Here is a 20,322-nt window from a genome sequence, read left to right on the forward strand (position 1 = left end):
GTTACATGGATAATTGCACATTTGCCGATAGTTTGACTACGACTAAACTTCTTTTTACTTTTGTGTGTCTCCTTCATGGCTCACTCCCGGGGCTGCTGTGGTGCTTTGAATGAGCTCGCTTATGTCAACTGTTTTATTTTTCATTTTCAATTCACTTGGCAAGAAAAGTCCAAATAGGAATTTACAACGCTAATAGCTCTAGCCCACTCCAACCTAGAAACAAGGTTGAGTAAAACAACTCCTCCACCCCAACTACCCCCTCCCCCCAAAAGACAGAAATCAATGTGGGAAACTTATCTGGGGCCAGAGGAAGGCCAAGCTTATGACCTGGCCAGGGCTTGGCAGGGTGGCAGACTAGGCAGAACACATCCCTGGTTCAGTCTGCGGGCACAGGGACGGGGCGGCTCCGCTATGGCAGCAGCTGCAAAACTTATTATAGTAAAAACATAATAAAATCTGTTTATTATGTTTTTACTCTAATAGGGGTAGGTCCACAGGCCTGACTGTGATAGAGGTGGGGGGTGCTCAGCACTCCCCCCTCGGTGCGCATGCATGTTTGGCCGGCCGTCTCGGGCTGGCCAAACACTCAAGCGCACAGAGATCTCTCCAGCCTGGCACTTTGTTGCCGGGCTCAAGAGAGCTTGCACAGGCTCCCAGTCTGCCTGGGGCCCCCAGTCTGACGTCCAAGCAGCAGTTGGCCAGTAGGTTGGGCTTGCCATAACGACTGGCAGAGCATTAGGAAGGGTCACAACAGGGAGTCTATACTTAGTCATTTTCGCTGAGGAGAGTGTCCGTTGGGTGTTGTGGTGAGCCTCCAGATGGGGATTCCCTTGTGCCGATATGCCTGGCAAATTTTAAGGCTAATTTGGCATCAGCGAAGAAGTTTTATTTCCCCAAATGTGTTTTACAGTTTTGCCGGATATAAAAGGGCATGGGGATGTTTGCGTTTAGGAGTAGCTTTTGTGGCAGGTAGGATCTACCTTTGGGCCATTTGGACCATCTGGGTGAAGTCAGGGTAGAACAATAGGTTGTTGTCTTGAATAATTATCCAACGTTCACTGGCAAGGTGCAATATTGTGTCTCTGTTCATGTAGTTCAGAAGACGGGCAAGTATTGGTCGGCCAGTGGCCCGCAGAGGCGGCCACTCCTCCACCGAGTGGTGTGCCCTCTCTTCTGTGAAGTCCATGGAAAGCGCCTTGCCAAGAAGGTTGCGCACCAGAGTTTCCATGCAGTCTTCTATTCTAGGGATGGCAATGGATTCCAGTTATTCTGATATTGTTGTGGCGAGATTTTTGATGAGAACACGGATTTTATCCATGCGCAGTAGATGTTCCTTAGATTCGGCCTGGGTGTCATCTGTATCTGAAACTCGATTTTCTAAAAGGTCAAACCTGGTTTTGTGTTCATCCATTTGCTGTTTCATGTGGTTGAGGCGGGCAGTAAGGGTATCTAGCTTAGCATCTATGGAGCGGAGGCAATTCTTCATCTCCACTAGTAGAGAATGAAGATCATCGTTGGGACATTTGTTGTCCTCTTGATGCACGGTTGAGTTCTCGAGGATGGCATCTTGCTCCTTTTGACATATATGGCGCTTGCTCTCGAATTAGAGATTATTTTTTTTTTTATTTTTTTTGGCCGCACGTCATGTTTCCCTATATTCACGGCTGCAGAGAAGGCAAATTCCGAGCAAAGGATGTTGTGGAGGTGACTGAAGGGTGCCTTCTAAGTAGGCCAAGACGACCAGGCAGAATTTGACTAGAGATGGTGCCGGGCTGGTAGCCCTGTGACAGCTGAGTAGATGGTCTCCCTTGCCTGGACTCTCCCCGGTGGTTACCTCAACGTGGGCACTAGCAGGCCCAGGGGTGCAAAAGCCAGTCACCACTGTTCACTGGGTTGCATGACTCTGTGGCTTTACACTGGTGGAACTGTTCTGTCGGGGTAGATGTGCCTCCGGGCAGGCCCCACCCACAGCATCACTTAGGCTTTGTGCATCCAGCCTGAGTGGGCACAGTTTCATTTTTTAGTTGAGGCCCCCCCCCCCCAAATGCCCCTGCCTCTCCTCAGTGAAAGGGATACACCTGGGGGACACCAGCAGGCCCGAAAGGTGTCTGCCTTGGCTCAGTGTTAAGTTTAGATGTGGGGGATTTCCCTATGTTGCTTTGCAGCAGGGCCTGGCCACATGTGGTGTAGAATTTCACCCAGTAGTGTGTCCCTCTCCCCTGGGGAGAATTCTCTACGGGCTGCGCTGGGCCCAGGCTGCCTGTATAATTATATTGAATGCACTGGTTGTAGGATTTTGGCGTGCGCCAGTATTGCAGCCAGAGGGAGGGGGGCCGGTACAGGCACCTACCTCCAGTGAGGTAGCCCAACTCGAGGTCAATTTCTTTGCCTCCTGTGCTGGTCCGCACCCGTCCTGTACAGCGTACAGCTCTGCATGCTCATCCAGGTCCAAAGTCAGTTCAGCAGCCTGCTGCCGCACCAGGGCTGCCCCCTGTCACAAACCGCAGGCCGGAGGAAGAAATGCTTCACGGCCACCAGGAGTCTTTTACCAGTGCGACCCTGGCCGCGCCTGGTTCAGGCACCGCCTCGCGGTCTGTAGAAGCACACAAGGGACCCCGCGCCGCCACAGGTTTCCACCTGTATCAGGCCAGCCTGGCACAGCACATTTTTTACCATGGCTCCCGGGTGATGATAGATAAATGAGCTGCCTTGCCTGCCTCCGCTGGGGTTCACCATGGACAAATCCAAACTGAAGGTACCCGCTATGTCCGGCTTATTGCCGGATTATACTTTCGTCCGGCAGAGCCTCTCAAATAAGCGGCCAATTTTCTGCTCCACCTAGCTACGCCTACCCCACTCCACCCCACGAAGACCTTGTTAATGCATACCCTGTGAATTTGAAGGGACTTTGCATGGTTTACTCTATGGCAAATACAGTAGAAAGGGGTTTTACATTTCAAAGTTTTACACATACAGTATGAAGTTCATTTTATTGTGTGCTCTGTCAATTACAATAAAAAGGGGTTTTACATTGTGAACACCTTATTAAGGGGCTTTACAGAGTTTATTAATGAAATACCTTCCTATAGAGGTACTTAGATGAAGGAGAGGTAAGAATAGTCTGATTTTCTATATATGATATATATATATATAATATAATTTGTTTGTAAATTAAAATTGATTTTCCTGTTAGCACTGGCTTGACATTGGTTTATTAAGCGTTATTCTGTTCTTTGTTTTCTTACTTTCTGATGCACACCACCTCCTTGAATAAGACTTTGACTGCTTTGACTTGCTACCTGAGGGTCACATGCAGCTGGTAGAAACTGCCTCTGCCTTCCCATGAAAAGACCTGCAGCATGGTCACATAGCATAGGCTGAGTGTCTGTGAAAGCTGAGTGATGGTCATGGAGGAGAGGGCTGAGGCTGGGTACTGATGTAACTGATAGTTACACTGGCATACCGTTGTATGTTAATGTGGTTAAAAACTCAAGTTGTCTCATATCCTCATGCCACTCCCACTGTACCATATGACCGGCGGTGGTGGTGCATTGTTAATGCCAACTGCTCCAGTACAAACCAGCTGTGAAACTGTCCATTTCTCCCCCTTGCCCCAGTATCCCCTGCTTTGGCACGATAGGCAGTTCTGATGACAACTGGGAAAAAAGGATTAGCACATCATATTGCATGTGCTATCAGATCTGCCATAGCATGACATGACGTGCTCTGAAGTTCCTACTCTTTGACATTACTAGAGTGTCCAAACTTTATGATGTGGCGGCCTATGAAGTGAGCTGGTGTTCATTGTATGATGCGATCAAGAAATAAACTGCCAAGTTTTCGGTATGCTCTGTAGGGATGAAGGGGGTTGGCGGTCCGTGGATTTATGCCAATGGACGCAAAGTGAGGTTTCTCCAAAGGAAGTAAATCGACTGACTGGATCAAATCTTTGGGGAGACTCATTAGGAACAGCGTCCCGTTAAGACTCTAAAACCAAGAAAGAGGACTCTAAATTGGGAAGGATTGTTGCAGCTTTGTTTCAGAAGTAAGACTTGTCCAACGTTAAATAGACAATATGACTTCGGTAGTGCTCCAAAGACAATGTAAGAGAAATTGTTAAAGCTGATGCAGAAAAGCAAAACAACCCAAATATCGTCAGCTTTCTCACAAGCTAGCAGCCACCCAATACCAAAGCTAACTCAAACACCTCAGTGATGACCGGTCAGTAATGACTGGATGCTTTCTTGCACCCCTCACATACAAGAAGGCATGCTGTACTAATACTACTCCCACATCCATCAGCAAAGGTCAAACACTAGCACATAAATTCGCACAGAATGGTACTTTAGCCAGACAAAATCTCTTCACGGAAATGACTGCAAGCCTGTCAGGTCCCACTATTCACAGGGTGTACTCTTGGCCCACAACAGAGACTCTCTTTGGTGAAAGCAATAGGTTTGGCTCCATTTTCCGGTTGTGAGGCTGACCCTAGGACATTTCCAATACTTTTTGTTTAGTTTCTAAAAGATAATTGAAAAATGGTCTCATCTTGCAGTATGAATTGGGAATTTAACTCACAAAAAAACAAAATGGCTAGTGTGCCCAGCATTGTGTTGGGACCTTGAACCATATCTGTAAATTGCAGATCCTCAAGATTACGTATTTTATGTTGTTTGTGCTTAAGAATTATTTTCTGATGGATATTTCTGTCTGCAGATTCCTCATCTTTGAATATTCCGAGCTATAGACTGGATCCAGAAACTTTTGTCTAGGCTCTTTGGAGCTGGCAGATAGAGGCGACTTTGTTATGATGTGAGACAGGAAGCCCTGTGATGTCAGTGGATTCAGCACCTGCTGATGCAGTCCAGGGCTTATCACGTTCATCAAAAGTTTTAAAAACATTTGCGAGGACAGGAGCATCCCCTCCTAAAGAATCAGGCTTTAAGACCCATTGACATTGTTATGACAGATGTCCATTATTGATCCACTTAACAGTTAATGGTGTCTTGGATTTAGATATAGTACGTTGTTGTGTAATCTGTGTAGTCAGATGCATCAGTAAGCCAGCAAAGAATGCATAGCCAGCCTTTTTTTGCTTGATCAGAAGCAATGGTCAGGATCGAGGAATGGTTTGAGATCTCCTTCTTCAAGATCATCACCAAACACCAAGTCCTATATGTAAGACAACACTAGAAAAAAAATGTTAAGCTTCTTCTCCTCGTTGCCAAACAAACACAGGTAAATGTCCTCCGGCTCCACCCACCAGGAATAATGGTGATTTTTTTTTTTTTTTTAAAGACACCAGTCATTCATAAGCCATTTGACTTCATCTTCACCTTTACTGCCTCCTGCCTTAGCTGGCGTCGGTTCCCACCTGTCTGGAATAACCGCCACCAGCAGCAGATCTGTCTAGCTTTATGGAAGCTATGATATATTTAGGGGCGTATCAGTCCCCTCTGGTATGCTGGCTTGGCCCATGGGACAGATATCAGGGACTTTTTTTTGGCATGGCACCACCGCAGCGCATGGTGCCATAGATTTCTTCCATTGACCTCCCTAGTTGCGATCTGGCTCAGCACACCAACTGCCATGACATCTACATCCGCTCCACAGACAACGCAGTTGACTCTCCCTAGCAAATACATTCAGATCCAGCACTGCGTATGAGGCCACAGATTGTTTCTGACCACTTTTTAGTAGTGAAAAGATTCAGATTCAGAAGAGAAGGCTCAAGATTTTTTGAAAAGAGGTATTTTCAAAACTTAGTTTCAGAAGATCAGCAGGCATGTGACAGTTATGATCAGTCTTCTGGTACTTCAGGAAGCAAGTGGGTTAAAATCATCTCCTGATATCGACGTTGACCCACAACCATGTCATGCTCCTCCTGTGATGACATCCTTGCATTTGGTGCTAAAGCAGCAGAAGTCCTGGATGTAGATGTGTTGCCGATGGCTCCTTCTTCCTCCAAACCACTACTTCTATTCAATAAAGCGGGGCTAAAAGAGCATTTTCAGCAGAAAGTCTAGTCTTCAGGTCAGTTAACATGGCATATCTTCTGATTGGTAGGCGGTAGCCAATCATTTGACAGGCCCCTTCAATACCAGAGCAGACATTCTGTCTGTGTCCTCTTGCCGACTACCAGTAGCATCTTCACGCAGAGGTAGACCAAGACCTCTTCACTCTTTAGGGCACACCCAAAGTTCTGTGCCCTTCAGTATCCGTTGCAGGGAGCATAGGGGGATGTGTTTCAGTTGGTTTGGAAAGTTCCACTTAACTATACCCTTGATTCCACTGGGTGCAAGGAAGATTTGTCAAGGCTAGACTCAAGCCATTCTCATTGCTCCAGGTTGTCTGAGAAAGGTGTGGTATACAGACCTATGACACATCGCTGTAACAGCCCCTCTACGTCTACTGCTAAAAGAGTCTGTTGTCTCAATTGGAGGGTAAATTCTGCACCCCGATCGTCAGAGCCTACATCTTCATGCACGGAGATTGAGCAGAGTAATCTGAGCACCTTGCAGCTTCCAGTGATCTATTCTGCATGCTGGCTATCTACAAAATCTCTCTTCTGAGAGAGATGGAACACATTTGTTTCCTGTTGTGCTGATTTTGGAATCCTTTGAAAGCATCCCTCCAGATTCCTGAAAGGTTTGACTAACATGTATCCACCAATATCTTTCATTATGCCACGATGGGTTCTTAGTCTAATTCTAAAGTTTCTTATGGGAACTCACTTTGAACAGTTATACAATTGCCAACTGAGGCTACTAACTCTTGAAACTGTTTCCCTATTATCCATCACTCGAGCTCAAAAAGTTAGCAATATCCAAGACCTTTTTCTTGTCCTCCCCTTACCAGCTTCTTCCTAGGCAAGTGAGGACTGCAAACTAAGGATGCTTTGCTCCATAAAGTGATGTCTGTGTCTTGGACAAATCCATCACACAAGACTTTGGGCCTGCTTCATCAAGGTAAATATACACTTGCATATTTTCTCCTACACCTAGTTAGAACTCTCCACTTTTTTAGGTCTTGCCTGCTAGATAGCGAAATCCTGTGCAAAAGCCTACTGCCAGCATAGAGTGGTGCATGTAGTGCTCTCAAGGCAGGGGAGATGTCGGCTTGTGGCTTTACATGTAATAGTAGCCTGGCTTCAGAGTTCTGAATACGTTGTAGTTTTTTCGTAATAGATAGAGATGATCCATGGTAGAGGCCATTGGCATAATCCAGTTTGGATAGTACAAGCGAGATAGTAGCTTGCACCTTGTGTGGAAATCTGAGATGGGGGAAGATGCATCGTAGAGTCTTCAAGGTGATGAAACTTGTTTGTGCTAATTTGTCCACTTGGACATTCATAGTTAACTTGGAGTCCATGGTGATTCCAAGGTTTTTAACTTCCTTGGATAATTGAGGAGGTGGTCTGAGATTGTCATGCCAGGCGCACAGTGGGTCATAACTTTTCCAGTCACCACATATGAGTGTTTCTGTTTTGGAGGCATTTAGTTTGAGATGGCTCCAGGTCATCCACTGATCAACAGCTCTGAGGCATCTGAAGATTTCTGAGTTTTCAATATTTTTGGGGCATTCTAATTTAAGTAGTATTTGTGTGTCATCTGCATATTTGTAGCATGTGAGATGAAAATCATTGATCAGTTCTGGTAATGATATCATGTAGATGTTGAAAAACAAAGGTGAGATGATTGATCCTTGGGGGACCCCTGCTTTTGTGAGGTCGGGTTTGGACGAGAAGGGGGGGAGAATAGATGATACTGTCACTGTCATTTGCTTGCCTTTTGTTCGTTGGCTTTTGTGGGCTTTCCTTCCTCTTCTTGCATTTGACTCTCTCCTGAAGCATGCCTCATTACTTGTGTCCAAGTACTGCTTTTTTTCTAGCGATATTTAGCGTGAGATACCTTATGCACTGCTGAAAGTGAGACATTTTGTTACTTACAGGGGGCGTTGAGGCCACCCATTGCTTGGCTTAGAGTCCATCCATTACTTGACATTGGTGGGCATAATTGTCACTCTCATTTGCTTGCTTTTACATATGTTGGTGCACACAGCATTTACTTCCGGTTCTTGTGTTTGTCACTTCCTGGCGCATGGCCCAGGAACTTGTGTCTTCCACTACTCCTGTAATTGAATACTATCTTCTTCTTTTTGCGTTCACACTGGACTAGTATGTCAGTGTTTTTTCCAGCAGTCTTCCTTGTGTATTAGTCCTTTGTGTTGCTTTGGTCCCCCACACCCTCCCCTCCATGTTTACTTGCCCTCGGTGTTACTTGTACCCCTTTCCCACAGTCAATCTTGTTACTTGTCAACCACTTTCTGCTGTCCGTGTTGTTGCTTGCCTTTTCCTGTTGTCTGTGTTGTTGCACTCACCCCCACCCCATCAGCTGTTCATGTTGTTGATTGCCCCCACCTGCTGTCTGTATTGTTATTTTACCCCCCCGATGTCTATGTGTTGCTTTCCCTCCACACCCCTCCCATGCTACTAAAACATATTCCCACATGCAAAAGTCTCCGCCACTGTGGCAGAGGTCTATGCTCAGAATAATAATGGAGGTTTCTGGCTTATGAATTGCATGTAGTAGGACAGGAGTAGTTATACTGAGGTACTACTTTACATAGTACAAAATACAGTTTGAGAATTGTGCCCTTCTATGTTTTTTCTTCAGCTAAAATTGTACTCCAGAGAATAATGGAAGAAGTAGAACTTTTCTTTGTCTCCGTAAAAATATTTGAAACTGTTTGTGTGTCACCAGCAGAGACGTGACCCAGCTAAACTTAATTTCAGGAGAAAGGCCATACAAAGTGTTAAAATGCTCATTTTTATCTTTCCTTGGATGTAATGGACTAGACTTGTCAGTCAGATCTTGCCTAGGTCATGTTTTCATATTGTACGTTGTCCTTAGTGTGGCTGTGCAACATGAAACAGAGTTTTCATAGAACAAAGAACACCTTAAGTCTTATTTTTTTTTTTTGGTATCAAACTTTGACGTTTTCCAAAAACAAAACCAGGAACAATCACAATGATAGACAATGCAGTGTGATACTGACTCATGTAGTGTATAGAATAGTGGCCCCTCCCATAGGGACATAAGCTAGAAAGTAGACTATGCGGAGTACAATCTAGGCAGTAGTATGTGAAGAATAGGCTATGATACCCAGATTGGCCACAAAAGTAAATACTAACAGTAAGTTTTGACAATCTGAAAGGATCGTGGCCACACCCAGGGATAAAATAAAGAGCAGATTGTTTGGCCAACAGGATGAACCTGGAGGGGGGTAGGAGGTAGGGACTATGGGCCGTATGTACTAAAGCATTTTCCCATAGACGCAGAATGGGTAAAACCCTTTGATACATCTGACCCCTTCATCTCTGGGGTGTGACTGGAGTCATTAGAGAGAGGGGCTGTAAGGTGGGAGGCATGCAGTTGAAGGGACAGAGACCATATGTGCGGGAGGACCACAGGCAAGTTATGTGAGGTTACAGAATATGGGGGAAGGGCAAACCCTAACCAGATAGAGATCATACAGTGATCTGATTATGTTAATAAAATCAACAGTTGGCAGACACAACATCATATAAAAAATGGAATGATAATCTGATGAATCAAATTGTTCAAAAATTGGGTACTTTATTACAAACGTGGCAGGAACAATGTTTAATTTCCTATCTAGAATGTAAGTATGTATTGAACACATACCACTGTGCTTATAATCATTGCCTTAAATACATAAGAACAACACATCACCTCCAGGTAGACCTATCATATCAGGGATTGGTGCACCCACCGAAAGGCTCTCTGAGTATATTGACAGATATTAACAACCAATTGTCAAAACTTTATCCTCATATTTTCAGGACACGAAGGTTGTCCTTATGAAATTAGAGGATATAGTATGGGTGCCATAGATGATTTGGGTGACAATGGATGTCACATCATTATATACATGCATACCCAAAATTAAAGGTTTGGAAGCAGTGCGTCACTTCCTCTCTAATCGATCAGCTTTACATCTGGAACACACAGATATGCTGTTACAAATTATTGATTTCATATTGGAATATAATGTTTTCATTCACAAGGGTGAATGGTTTCGACAAGCCCAAGGGGTAGCTATGGGTTCACGATTTCCACCATCTTATACAAACTTGTACATAGGCCGATTTGAAGGAAAACGCATTTGGCAGAAGGGTCCCCCACACATGACTGAGCACATTTTCTTTTGGGGGAGGTAAATTGACGATATTTTGTTGATTTGACGGGACTAGAATCATTATTGTTGGAATTTTGTAAGTATACCAGCACAAATTACTTCAATATACAGATATAGTAAAGAGCGCATCCATTTCTTGGACTTGGAAATATTCACTAAAGGAAATACAGTTCAAACAAAAGTTAAACGAAACCAACTGCATGCAATGCATTATTACACCCGAATAGTTCCGATCCTAAGACCAGATATCAGCTATTCCGTTTGACGAGATGTTTAGAATGAAAAGGAATTGTAGCAAAACAGAATCATGTGAGATTGAGTTGAATCACTTGAAAGATAGATTTCTGCAAAGAGGTTACTCGAAACAAACTATAGCGGCAGCCAGAAAAAAGATAAACAAAATATCAAGAACATCTTTATTGAGAAAACAAAAAAGGCCCACAATTAAATCACCACAGAAATCAATATGGTTCTGTACACCATTTAGTCAAAACAGTCAAGATATTTATAAAAAATTTATGCAAACATTGGAACATTTTACGGACAGATTACACCTTATCGCACATAATATCTTCTAAACATAAAATGATTCATAAGAGGGGTAGAACAATCAGAAATTCGGTTTGCAATAGTAATCTGCCTCTGATCAAGGAGAGCACAGAAACATGGCTCTCAGCCAAAACAAGTGGATTTTATAAATACAGTAATTGCAATATGTGTAATATAGCTTTACTCACAACTCTCAATTTTAGCTTTAATGGGAGCAATGCACACAAAATTGAGATGTTCAGAAATTGCAATACTAAATATTTTGTGTACATATTATGTGAATGTGGTAAAATATATGTGGGTAGTACCATCAGGCCCCTTAAAGAGAGAATTCAGGAGCACATGTGCTCACTAAGGAATAATGACCTATCTTCCCCTATAGTGCGCCACACAAGTAAGACACATCCTACATCAGAGATCCCAGTGATTAATAATATATGTGGGCATTAGCCAAACTCCTGTACATCTTAGAGGTGGGAATAGGACGATGTAATTGAGAAGAAATGAGGCAAGATGGATAATTAGACTAAAAACCTTAGAATTAGGCATGAATATGGACGACGAAATGCATAATTTTTAGGGTCGAGTCTGCGTTGCATGCGCTCGCGCATGCGTATCGCAGTGAGACTCTTTTTTTTGTATCTAGAAAAGGGCTCGGAGTCCTCTCAACTTCACGTCAGTGTTTTTTATTGTATTGTGGGCTTGCCTAATAAAATCTGCTTGCTTTCATTAGTCGAAGGCAGGCATAACTCATTCCTTTTCCAATGGCTAGCCCTCCTTGAGCGCAGCGACCAAGTACAGAAAACATGCGAGGCTCGCTGTTTTCCATCGGGCTCGTGGACTTCTTTTTCTCTAATTTACGAGCGAGATCTCGCTTGGCAGAAGTCGAGCGCTTTACATAGTTAGTTTCACCTTTTCGGGTTATGTACATAAATGCACTTTTGCCCGATAGGTGAAAAGTCGGGTTAGGAGTTTACAACGCGATCAGCTCTATCATGAGCAAACGCGAGACCCGTTGCATTGTAAATGCTTGTTTACTATTGTATACAAAACAAATGGCAAATATGATATAGGTGTATCTTATGGTGGATAATTCTTTTTAATGAAATGTGATTGGTTTGACCAAAGAATGGAGGCATACAGCGGTTACCAGTGGTTATAATTTAATGGCTGATAACAATTTGGAATGTTTGGAACAACTTAATTGTACATGGAGACAATATGATACGTGAAACAATCATAGAAAATGCGGTTAAGCTTTCACGTCTAACAACTAGGAATCTTTGCATGTTACTAACTTCTATGTACACAGGGGGGATTTTCCAAGTCATCTTTTCCTCTCTAACTATTAATTATGGCCAAGATCAAGTACAACTTAATTTTGTGTTTATTGATAACTATAGAAGGGGTCATTGGACATGATGCTCAATAGACTGATATTTGGTTTGCTTCTGGTAATGAGATCTAGTTAGCAAAATATTACTATTTAAATGCCCCATGGTACCGGGTATAGATGGTTTGCCCAGAATGGGAGGAACCAAAAAAAGCTAGAACATCTGCACTCAATGTTTAACACAATGTTCTTTCGGTTTTACAGCATTCTTTAGTATTGTATGAAGTTGGCCGCTTTTGGCAATATGTGCTGTGGCTTTCATGAATATTCTTCGCTCATGTACCTTTTACACCAAGAACCTGGTGGATACTATAAATAGACAGTGAGTGGAATCGTGACTAATACTAAGATATTGCCTCTTTCAATATGGTGACCGACTTTGCGGCGAAACAGTTTAAAGTCCTGTTGAGATAAAAGGTACTAAAGGTCAATGGGAAGTGCTACACGTGTTACTTTATTCATAAACATAGATTTAGCAAACAGGTTTAGTGTGTTCATGACCGCTGTGGAGGTTCCTTGTTCTTCTGTTTTTGGGTCCTGAGCAGGGCGATGGACACGCGTGAATGATTGCTTTCACAAACTCGGAAGTGTGTACTTTATGAATAATGGACCATTTTTTACTAATAAATGTGAATATTATGGTATGCCTTCTATTTTAAGTGTTCCTATAATATATTACACAAACAATCTTGACCTATAGTCATACAAAACAAACAGATGACTTTTATATGATCTATGCCTCCTTTAAGATGGCCACTGCCTTGATGTTGGAACCGTCTGGATTTCTTATTGTATTGAAAGTACATGAACTGTGCTCCGATTGGTCCTTCTGCCCTTCAAATGGGCTTGCCGTAATTGATTCAGGTTTGCTCAGGTGCACCGTGTACGCTGTATGGGGTCACAAGTAGAATTATGGCGATATAGGTAAGAAAACAGTTATAGAACGCAATAAATGGACGTTAAGGAGTTTTCGACTTTTTTAACTAAAGTTATCTAAAGCGCAAGTGCACTAATATGTGGTGCATGGGATCGTTTTAAATATTATTTACTTTTAATACAATATAAGCACAACTGTTTTCCGCTTATGATTGCATTTTGCGTTCGCTGGCGTATGTTGGGCACGTTATGTGGGGCTGCACATACAGTTACATGTTTATGGATAAGAACACTGCTGAAGAGGTGAAATGACATTGCAGTTGTAACATGTAACAGAGATTTTTACATATTGACACATATAGACAACCCTAATTTCGTGTTTTGGGAATTTAAATAGATTGGACAAATTTATATTTCTTAGGCATGGTTTGGCTGACTAAATTATGGATGAATGTACCATTACAAATTTATTTTTTAGAAAGAAATATCTACAATTTTCAGCACTTTATTTCAATGTAGATTTGGATCTTATTTGTTGTCTGCCTTGTCCCGATACGTACCATTAAAGCACTTACAGTGTATATTGCTATTGAAACTTTGAGACTCCATTTTGGGAACATAGAATTAAACGTTGTGCCAAATTGAGACCTTGTCAAAATGAATTTTGAGGAAAATATAAGGTTGGTGCATTTGTAGTTTGTGGGCACTCATTGTGCAGTACATATAGTTAGTAATATGCAGTTTTCTGATGAATTTTCTACCTCCCTCTTTAGTTTTGCATTCTGTGGAATTAGGATGTACTTAAGAACGGGAATAAGGTACATCTAGTGTATGGAATAGGTTGCGTAATACTGTTTTCTAATGTTGACATCCATTCATCCTTGCGAAAGTCCTGAAATAGGATGAAACATGTGTCGGCTGAAGTCTACATTCATTGGCTGAGAATTTACAAAGATTGAACGTTTGAGATCTGCAACTACTGTTAAATGAGATTCCATAACAACTGTTATGTGTTTTCCAAATTGTTCAACTATTTAATTGTATGAGATCATATAAATTATGAATGTGAATATTTATGAGCATTTTTGTTACATAGATTATGATAGCACTTTTGTAAATGGAATCAGTAAAGGTAATAAGAACCAAAACGTTATACACCCATATGTCTATGTATTGATTTTTCTCCTTCACTTATCCCCTCTTTTAATCTGTACACTTTATGTAATTATTCATGTGGCTATAACAAATACTATTCCAACAGTTTGATGTAAAATAATTGAGTTATGGTGTGCTCCACTATTTTTTTTTATTTTGTGATTAACTGGTTTGGTTACCCGATTCCAGTTTATACATGTTGGCAACGGATGTATTTTAGTGTATGAGCACCAAAAATATGTACAATTTGAATTGAAAAAACCTGAGGGATGTGCAGCTAAACAAAGTCACTGTTGCCTCTTGTTTTTTGAGAGATCATACAATTGTCAGACAGAGCCTCATCTGGAGTGGAGACCATCTGCAGCTATCGGTGGACTATCTCAAAGCAAGACGACCCACAGCTGGACTATGCCAGTCCTTCTGTACATAGCCGCACTTGCAAATTCCGTCCCTCTGAGAGGGCCCAGTAGAGAACCTCTAAGCCATAGCAGTATGTTGACATGCTAGCACAAAGGCCAGGTTTGCGAACTTAGATTTGATAAGCCTGGCACAGGGTATGCAGAACAATCCTAGCAGTCACACCACCGGTATGTTCTTGAGGGCGCGGCCTGTAGCAGCATTATCGGCAGCAGTCATCAACTCCCAGAATGGGGTGAGAGGCAGGCAGTCCCATACCATATGAATAGAGTCTGCACCATCTAGTCGGCACCTGCGTCATGATCCCTGGGAACATCCTAGTAAGCCTGCTAGGAGTCAGGTACACTTTTTGCAAGCAATAATATTAAATCAGTTTAAAGCAGACATTACGGGAAGTTTAGGTGATAAAGCACAATACGTTGATCCAGTCCCTGTCTTTTAACTCCATACCCAAGTCTGCAGCCCAGGCATCCCGCAACAAAGAGAGGCTGCGCTTGGCCTGAGCTAAAAGAGAGCGCTATGGCAAAGTCATTGCATGGGCCTAGCCCACCATCTTATTGTTTGCACAGTGTGACTCATTGTAACTGATGTTTTGCATAGTGACTAGTTTAGTGTTTGCTGTTTGTGGATCACAAACTCAATCAATCAAGGTTTGTAGAGTGCAGCTACTCACCCGTAGGGTCTCAAGGCACTGAAGGGGGGGGGGGGGAGGGAGAGCATCCATGGTTCATTTGAAGAGCCAGGTCTCGAGATCCTTCCTGAATTGAGGCAGGGATGGAGCTTGCCTGACGTGCAAGGGCAGGGAGTTCCAGGTCTTTGCTGCAAAGTAGGAGAAAGATCTTTCTCCAGCCGTCAGTTTGCAGATGCGTGGGATGGTGGGCAGGGCCAGCTGGGCAAGGCAAAGGTGTCTTCCCCCCCCAAAAAAAACTATTCTAATGCTCCAAAATGATAGTTAAAAAAAAAAAAAAAAAACTGGCCTCAAATATTGCTTTCCATGACAGTCTGTAGCCATGGATGCCCAACAGCCATTCCACAAGCAAATGAGAATAAATCAGAGGCCTGGACAGTAGACTTTATTTATGAGCTACAGATGCACCAGAGAGCAATACATTTATGCCCTTTCGGTTGAACCCTAAAAATAGCTCAGCGGTCTGGTTACAAAGACTTATTGGAGACATGCTGAACGCTTCTGAGGGAGTGCATTCAGCCCATTACTTACTACTAGCTTTGTGTATTGAAACTCACATTTGCTTGCTTTCTGTTTGTTTGCTTTATTTGTTTTAGGCTGTCCAGCATGTCTTTGTCCCTTCTGTGGAGAATACCCTGTATACAACTTCCCTGGCTGGCTCTTTGAATTTCTTCCATGATTGCTTGCTTTCTGGGAACTTTCTTTTTTCTTTTTCTTTTTTTGTGAGTCACTCTGTGAGAGTATGTTTTCAGTTGTCTCCCTTGTATTTTGGTTCAGGAAGCAGTAAATGTGTTGTATTTCTTAGAAAAAATTTCCTGCCTCCTGTCTGTATGCTTTGACTCATCTCCCCCACCAGTTCATCAAATTTGCATTCCTGTGAGGAACAGTGTTCTGTCTATGAGCTTGTTCTATTTTGATCAGTGCTCTTTCCTAATAGAATAACTTAAACAATCCTTTTTCCTGAATGTCACAACCAATCCCTGAAACTAGGAGATTGGGGGCGGTGAAGCCCCCACCAAAGTAACCCTAGTGTAGTTCAGAAGTGAATGTGCAATAAACGGGACTTTTGAACTTTTGTTTTTATTCTGTCACAATTGCTGTGCATTCAAAGACTGGGGTCAAATGTCAAGCTCTTTCTTCCTAGAGTTGTTGTTTTTTTTTACATTTTTTTTTTTTTTTTTTTTAATACAAAGTAAGATAATATATTTGGCAAGCTTTTTTTCTAACACACAACAAAGTTTAAATGTCAGTATATGAATTGAACAAATATTTCAGAATATATCGGAATTAGGAAAGCACAAATAAAATATTTTTTTAATCTGAAGTGTAGTGGAAACATTGAAATAGGATCAAAACAAATCCGTACTTTAGGTGATGCCAATTTCTGCACATTGTCAGTGGGGCTCTATATGTATATATGTATCAGTAAAACTGTGTGGAAGGAAAAAGATTAGTCAACAATTCTTATTTCTACTTTCACAAAGAATGTATGGAAGGAAAAAGATTAGGTGACTATTCTTAGTTCTAATTTCACAAAGAATTGTTTTTACATTTCACAAGAAAATGCTGGTTCTTTCCTCTAAGAGAACAAAGTCCAGAATTACAATTCTTTATGCCAAATGACACAAAGTTCTTGATATTCCTGAATCAAAAGCTGTAACCGCTCTTTTCAAGGTTCTTTGTGAGTTCCCAAAACAAGCCTATATAGTCAAAGACAAATCTCTACTGAAGGGGAACTAGAAGTTAGTTACCAGTGTGTCTTTTGTGTTATGGTTGGTTGATCTACCATCACCAACCACTAGTGCAGACCTAAAGGTGTCCCTACCTCCATTCACCACCTTACAAAAATGTCTTTAGAGTCAGCGCAGACAGATGTCATCAGGGTTAGCAGGACAATTAAGCATGTTGCAGATTAATATGTGCTGCTTACAGGAAACAACAATGAAGTCACCAGAGTCCGCACAAACAAATGAGTCGCATAGTGAAGCCCCTTACTGGCATCAGTGTTAAATCGCACAAAACAATAACAATAAAGACATTACAGTAATACATCATATCTTTAAGCATTGGAACATTATTGGTACAAACATGCTGATGAGATGATCTTTTAATACTTGTTTTAATACTTGCGGCAAGGAGTTTGACACTGCCGCTCCACTCTGCGCCCCGCCGCTCCACTCTGCGCCCTGCAGCTCCACCACTCCAGGCTACAACACTAACTTTTAGCTATGCCTAACAGCAATCACGCAGGTGTTCAACATGGCTAAAACACATTGACAAAGCTGTAGCTCTCACATAAACGAGGCATATTGACTTTGCCAATGCTTGTTGCTCCCGCTTCTAATGGAACAGAGATTTATGTTAATCTAAGAAAGTGATTAAAGATGCATATAGGAATGCAATATCTGAATGGCAATTCATGTTTTCTTTTTTTCTTCTTTTGTTTGCTACACCATCAGAAAAACTGTGGATCCTGGCTCATGTGGTGAAAAATGGCAAGATCACGATCAAGGTCCAGGTCCAGGTCAAGGTCTAGATCCAGGTCACGACCAAGGTCTCGGTCCAGGTCACGGTCACGGTCACTGTCCCTTTCCAATTCCCGATCACGATCCAGATCCAGATCCAGATCCAGATCCAGATCACGATCACGATCCAGATCCAGATCCCAATCCAGAACACCAAGGTGGAAGCATAGGTAAATATGAAATTCTTTGTATGGATAGTTTTAATTGTTGGGAATCTGGAAAAGAATGGCAACACACTGGAATTGGTATTCATAGGGGAAGAAAATGAAAAGCAAACATTTGACGATTTAAAAACTTACTATAATTAGCAGTGGCCAAGTTGGTAGGTCTGAGTTTCAGCGTGGAGCCTAAGCACAATAAAGCCAGTAGGAATGGAAAGAGTGTTATAGTTGTAAAACAGGCGCTTGTGCAGTTCACTATTAGATCTCAAGTGGATGCAGAAGTATACACCCAAAAGGAATAGCAGAGAGATTAATTCTCCTTTCTGCTTAGCCAAGAATTTGAGTGGCTGGTCAAAGAAAGTAACTGGTTGAAAGGTGCAGTGCTATGCCGTCAAACAGACCTAACATTCATTCACACTTGTTGGTATAGTACTGACTGGTGTGACATACAGTGTGAACTGCTTGCAATCTGCAGCTATCGGAATTACATATATTTAGTAATTCTAGAACCTATACAGACATAGACTGAATCAAGACGGAAAGGAGCACTTAGCTGGAAATGGGCCATTCACAGCTTCTTTCTGTGTAAAAAAAATTGCCACAGGAAACATATTAGTACATAAACAGGCTAATTACATACCTAGCACTTCACTGTTGTATAGAACTTTGACAAATTACAGTGCCTGGTTTCCCCCCAGCTCTGTATGTTTGTTCTATAGTTTCCACAGTACAACTCAGTTTGTCATTTCCAGTTTATCTTTGCTTTTCATGTCACAGCAAGAATGCACCTCATCAGAACGTTATGACGACTTTAACTAATGTTAAGGTTCTTCTTCAATCTTCTTGAGGTGCTTTTTGTAATACTTTAATTTTGATAAACCTAGCTTCTTTGTAGATCGTGTATGTTACTTGTAGAAGCATCCTCTCTTAAGTTGTCATTTAAGCCTTTTTGATTGATTCTTTGATTGAGGTGATCTCTGATTGACCTCTAGGTATTTTGTCACAGTGTTCTGTCTGTGTACTGAAGAGAGTAAACACCATAGACTGAGACTCCTGTGATAAGTCGTAGTTATGCATTTTTCCAATAACACAACCTCTATTTTTCTGGCAGCAGCCATTTTATTGGTTGAGAGTGACATGTTCCATTGCAACTTTTTTCTGGCTGATAATGATTCCATTGTATGTCATATACTGCAGTGTTATGTCATTTTGTTGTGTCTCCTTTTATATTAGTCTTTTACCATAAACACAACATTAAAAAAACAGGTTTAATACAGCCTTGAAACTGTGTGGCAAAACTAAGATTTTCCCTGTTTATTTAAACGCTGTAAAGCACTTTTGTGCAGGCCGCTGTCGCCGTCGGCTCTTGCACTTGGTCTTAGATTGTCTACTGTGCATAGCCTTTTGTTTGTCCATTTCTGCTTAACGGGGATGGTTTTTAGTACGAGTTGCTTGTATTTTGAACTAAACCTGTGCACGTTTCAAAATACGCCGTTTTCTAGTAGTCTGGTTTCGTAATGTGTGTGTTTTTCCAGTTTTTCTGCTCCACCATGACTACTCCTTTAGTTGAAGGTCTTTCTGTCAGTCTGTTTTCTATTTGTCTGATTGCTTTCTATGAGTAGCCAATATTCAGATTGTGCAAAATGTTTGTGTATGAAGTGTGAGGCTTGGCCATAAGTTTAGTTTCACTTTATGTATAGTTTATTTGGTTTAATACTAAAAGCATGAAAACAGACTTAGTACACACTAAGAAATGACTGAATAGACCTGATTTTGTTTTTTGTTACGCTCATACATTTTCGTTAAGCTTAGTGTCCGCACCTTCGTAAACACTAGAAATATTAGAAAGACTCACAAATTGCATCCTTAAACCATGCAGTGAGAGGCAACTAGTGAGAGCGTTTTCTTGTGCAGTAAAGGAAAAATTGGTAAAACGGATACCCCTCCTGAGTAATCTTAACATTGCGCCCCGACTGGTGAAAACAGCAGTTGATCCAATGCTAATAGTAATGGTCTGCTATAATGAGGTACTTTAGCTTTTATGTATGCCGAATTAACCCTACCGCTGATATCAGCTTTTTAAATATCTGTTAAACCCCAGGTTTTTAGACTAACCATTGTTTTTGTTGCCAAGAAGACGCTTGAAAAATCAACTAGCCTATCAACTCTTGGTCAGTGTCAGAGCAAACTAGTGCCAATATACTACCACTAGCTTCGTTGCAATGTTAATTTATATTCAGCATTATAACCCGGGCCACTGGAGGACCAGATGGTGCTGCATCCTTAACTACATTATGTGACAAAAAACACAATATATGCGGCGTAGTGTTGCTCATT

At 41.8% G+C, this 20,322-nt stretch overlaps 1 protein-coding gene across 5 annotated transcripts in view; it reads left to right on the forward strand.

Annotated features, from left to right (window-relative positions):
* Positions 1 to 20,322, forward strand: part of BCLAF3 (BCLAF1 and THRAP3 family member 3) — a 443,788-nt gene that overhangs the window by 34,580 nt on the left and 388,886 nt on the right. For all 5 annotated transcript variants that reach the window (XM_069204687.1, XM_069204689.1, XM_069204690.1 and 2 more), the window contains exon 2: positions 17,759 to 17,994. In XM_069204687.1, coding sequence (XP_069060788.1) covers positions 17,792 to 17,994 — 203 coding nt within the window. In that variant the 5' untranslated portion in view covers positions 17,759 to 17,791. The remainder of the gene's footprint in view (positions 1 to 17,758; positions 17,995 to 20,322) is intronic.

The sequence above is a fragment of the Pleurodeles waltl genome, chromosome 8, assembly GCF_031143425.1.
Source record: "Pleurodeles waltl isolate 20211129_DDA chromosome 8, aPleWal1.hap1.20221129, whole genome shotgun sequence".
Classification (NCBI taxonomy): domain Eukaryota; kingdom Metazoa; phylum Chordata; class Amphibia; order Caudata; family Salamandridae; genus Pleurodeles; species Pleurodeles waltl.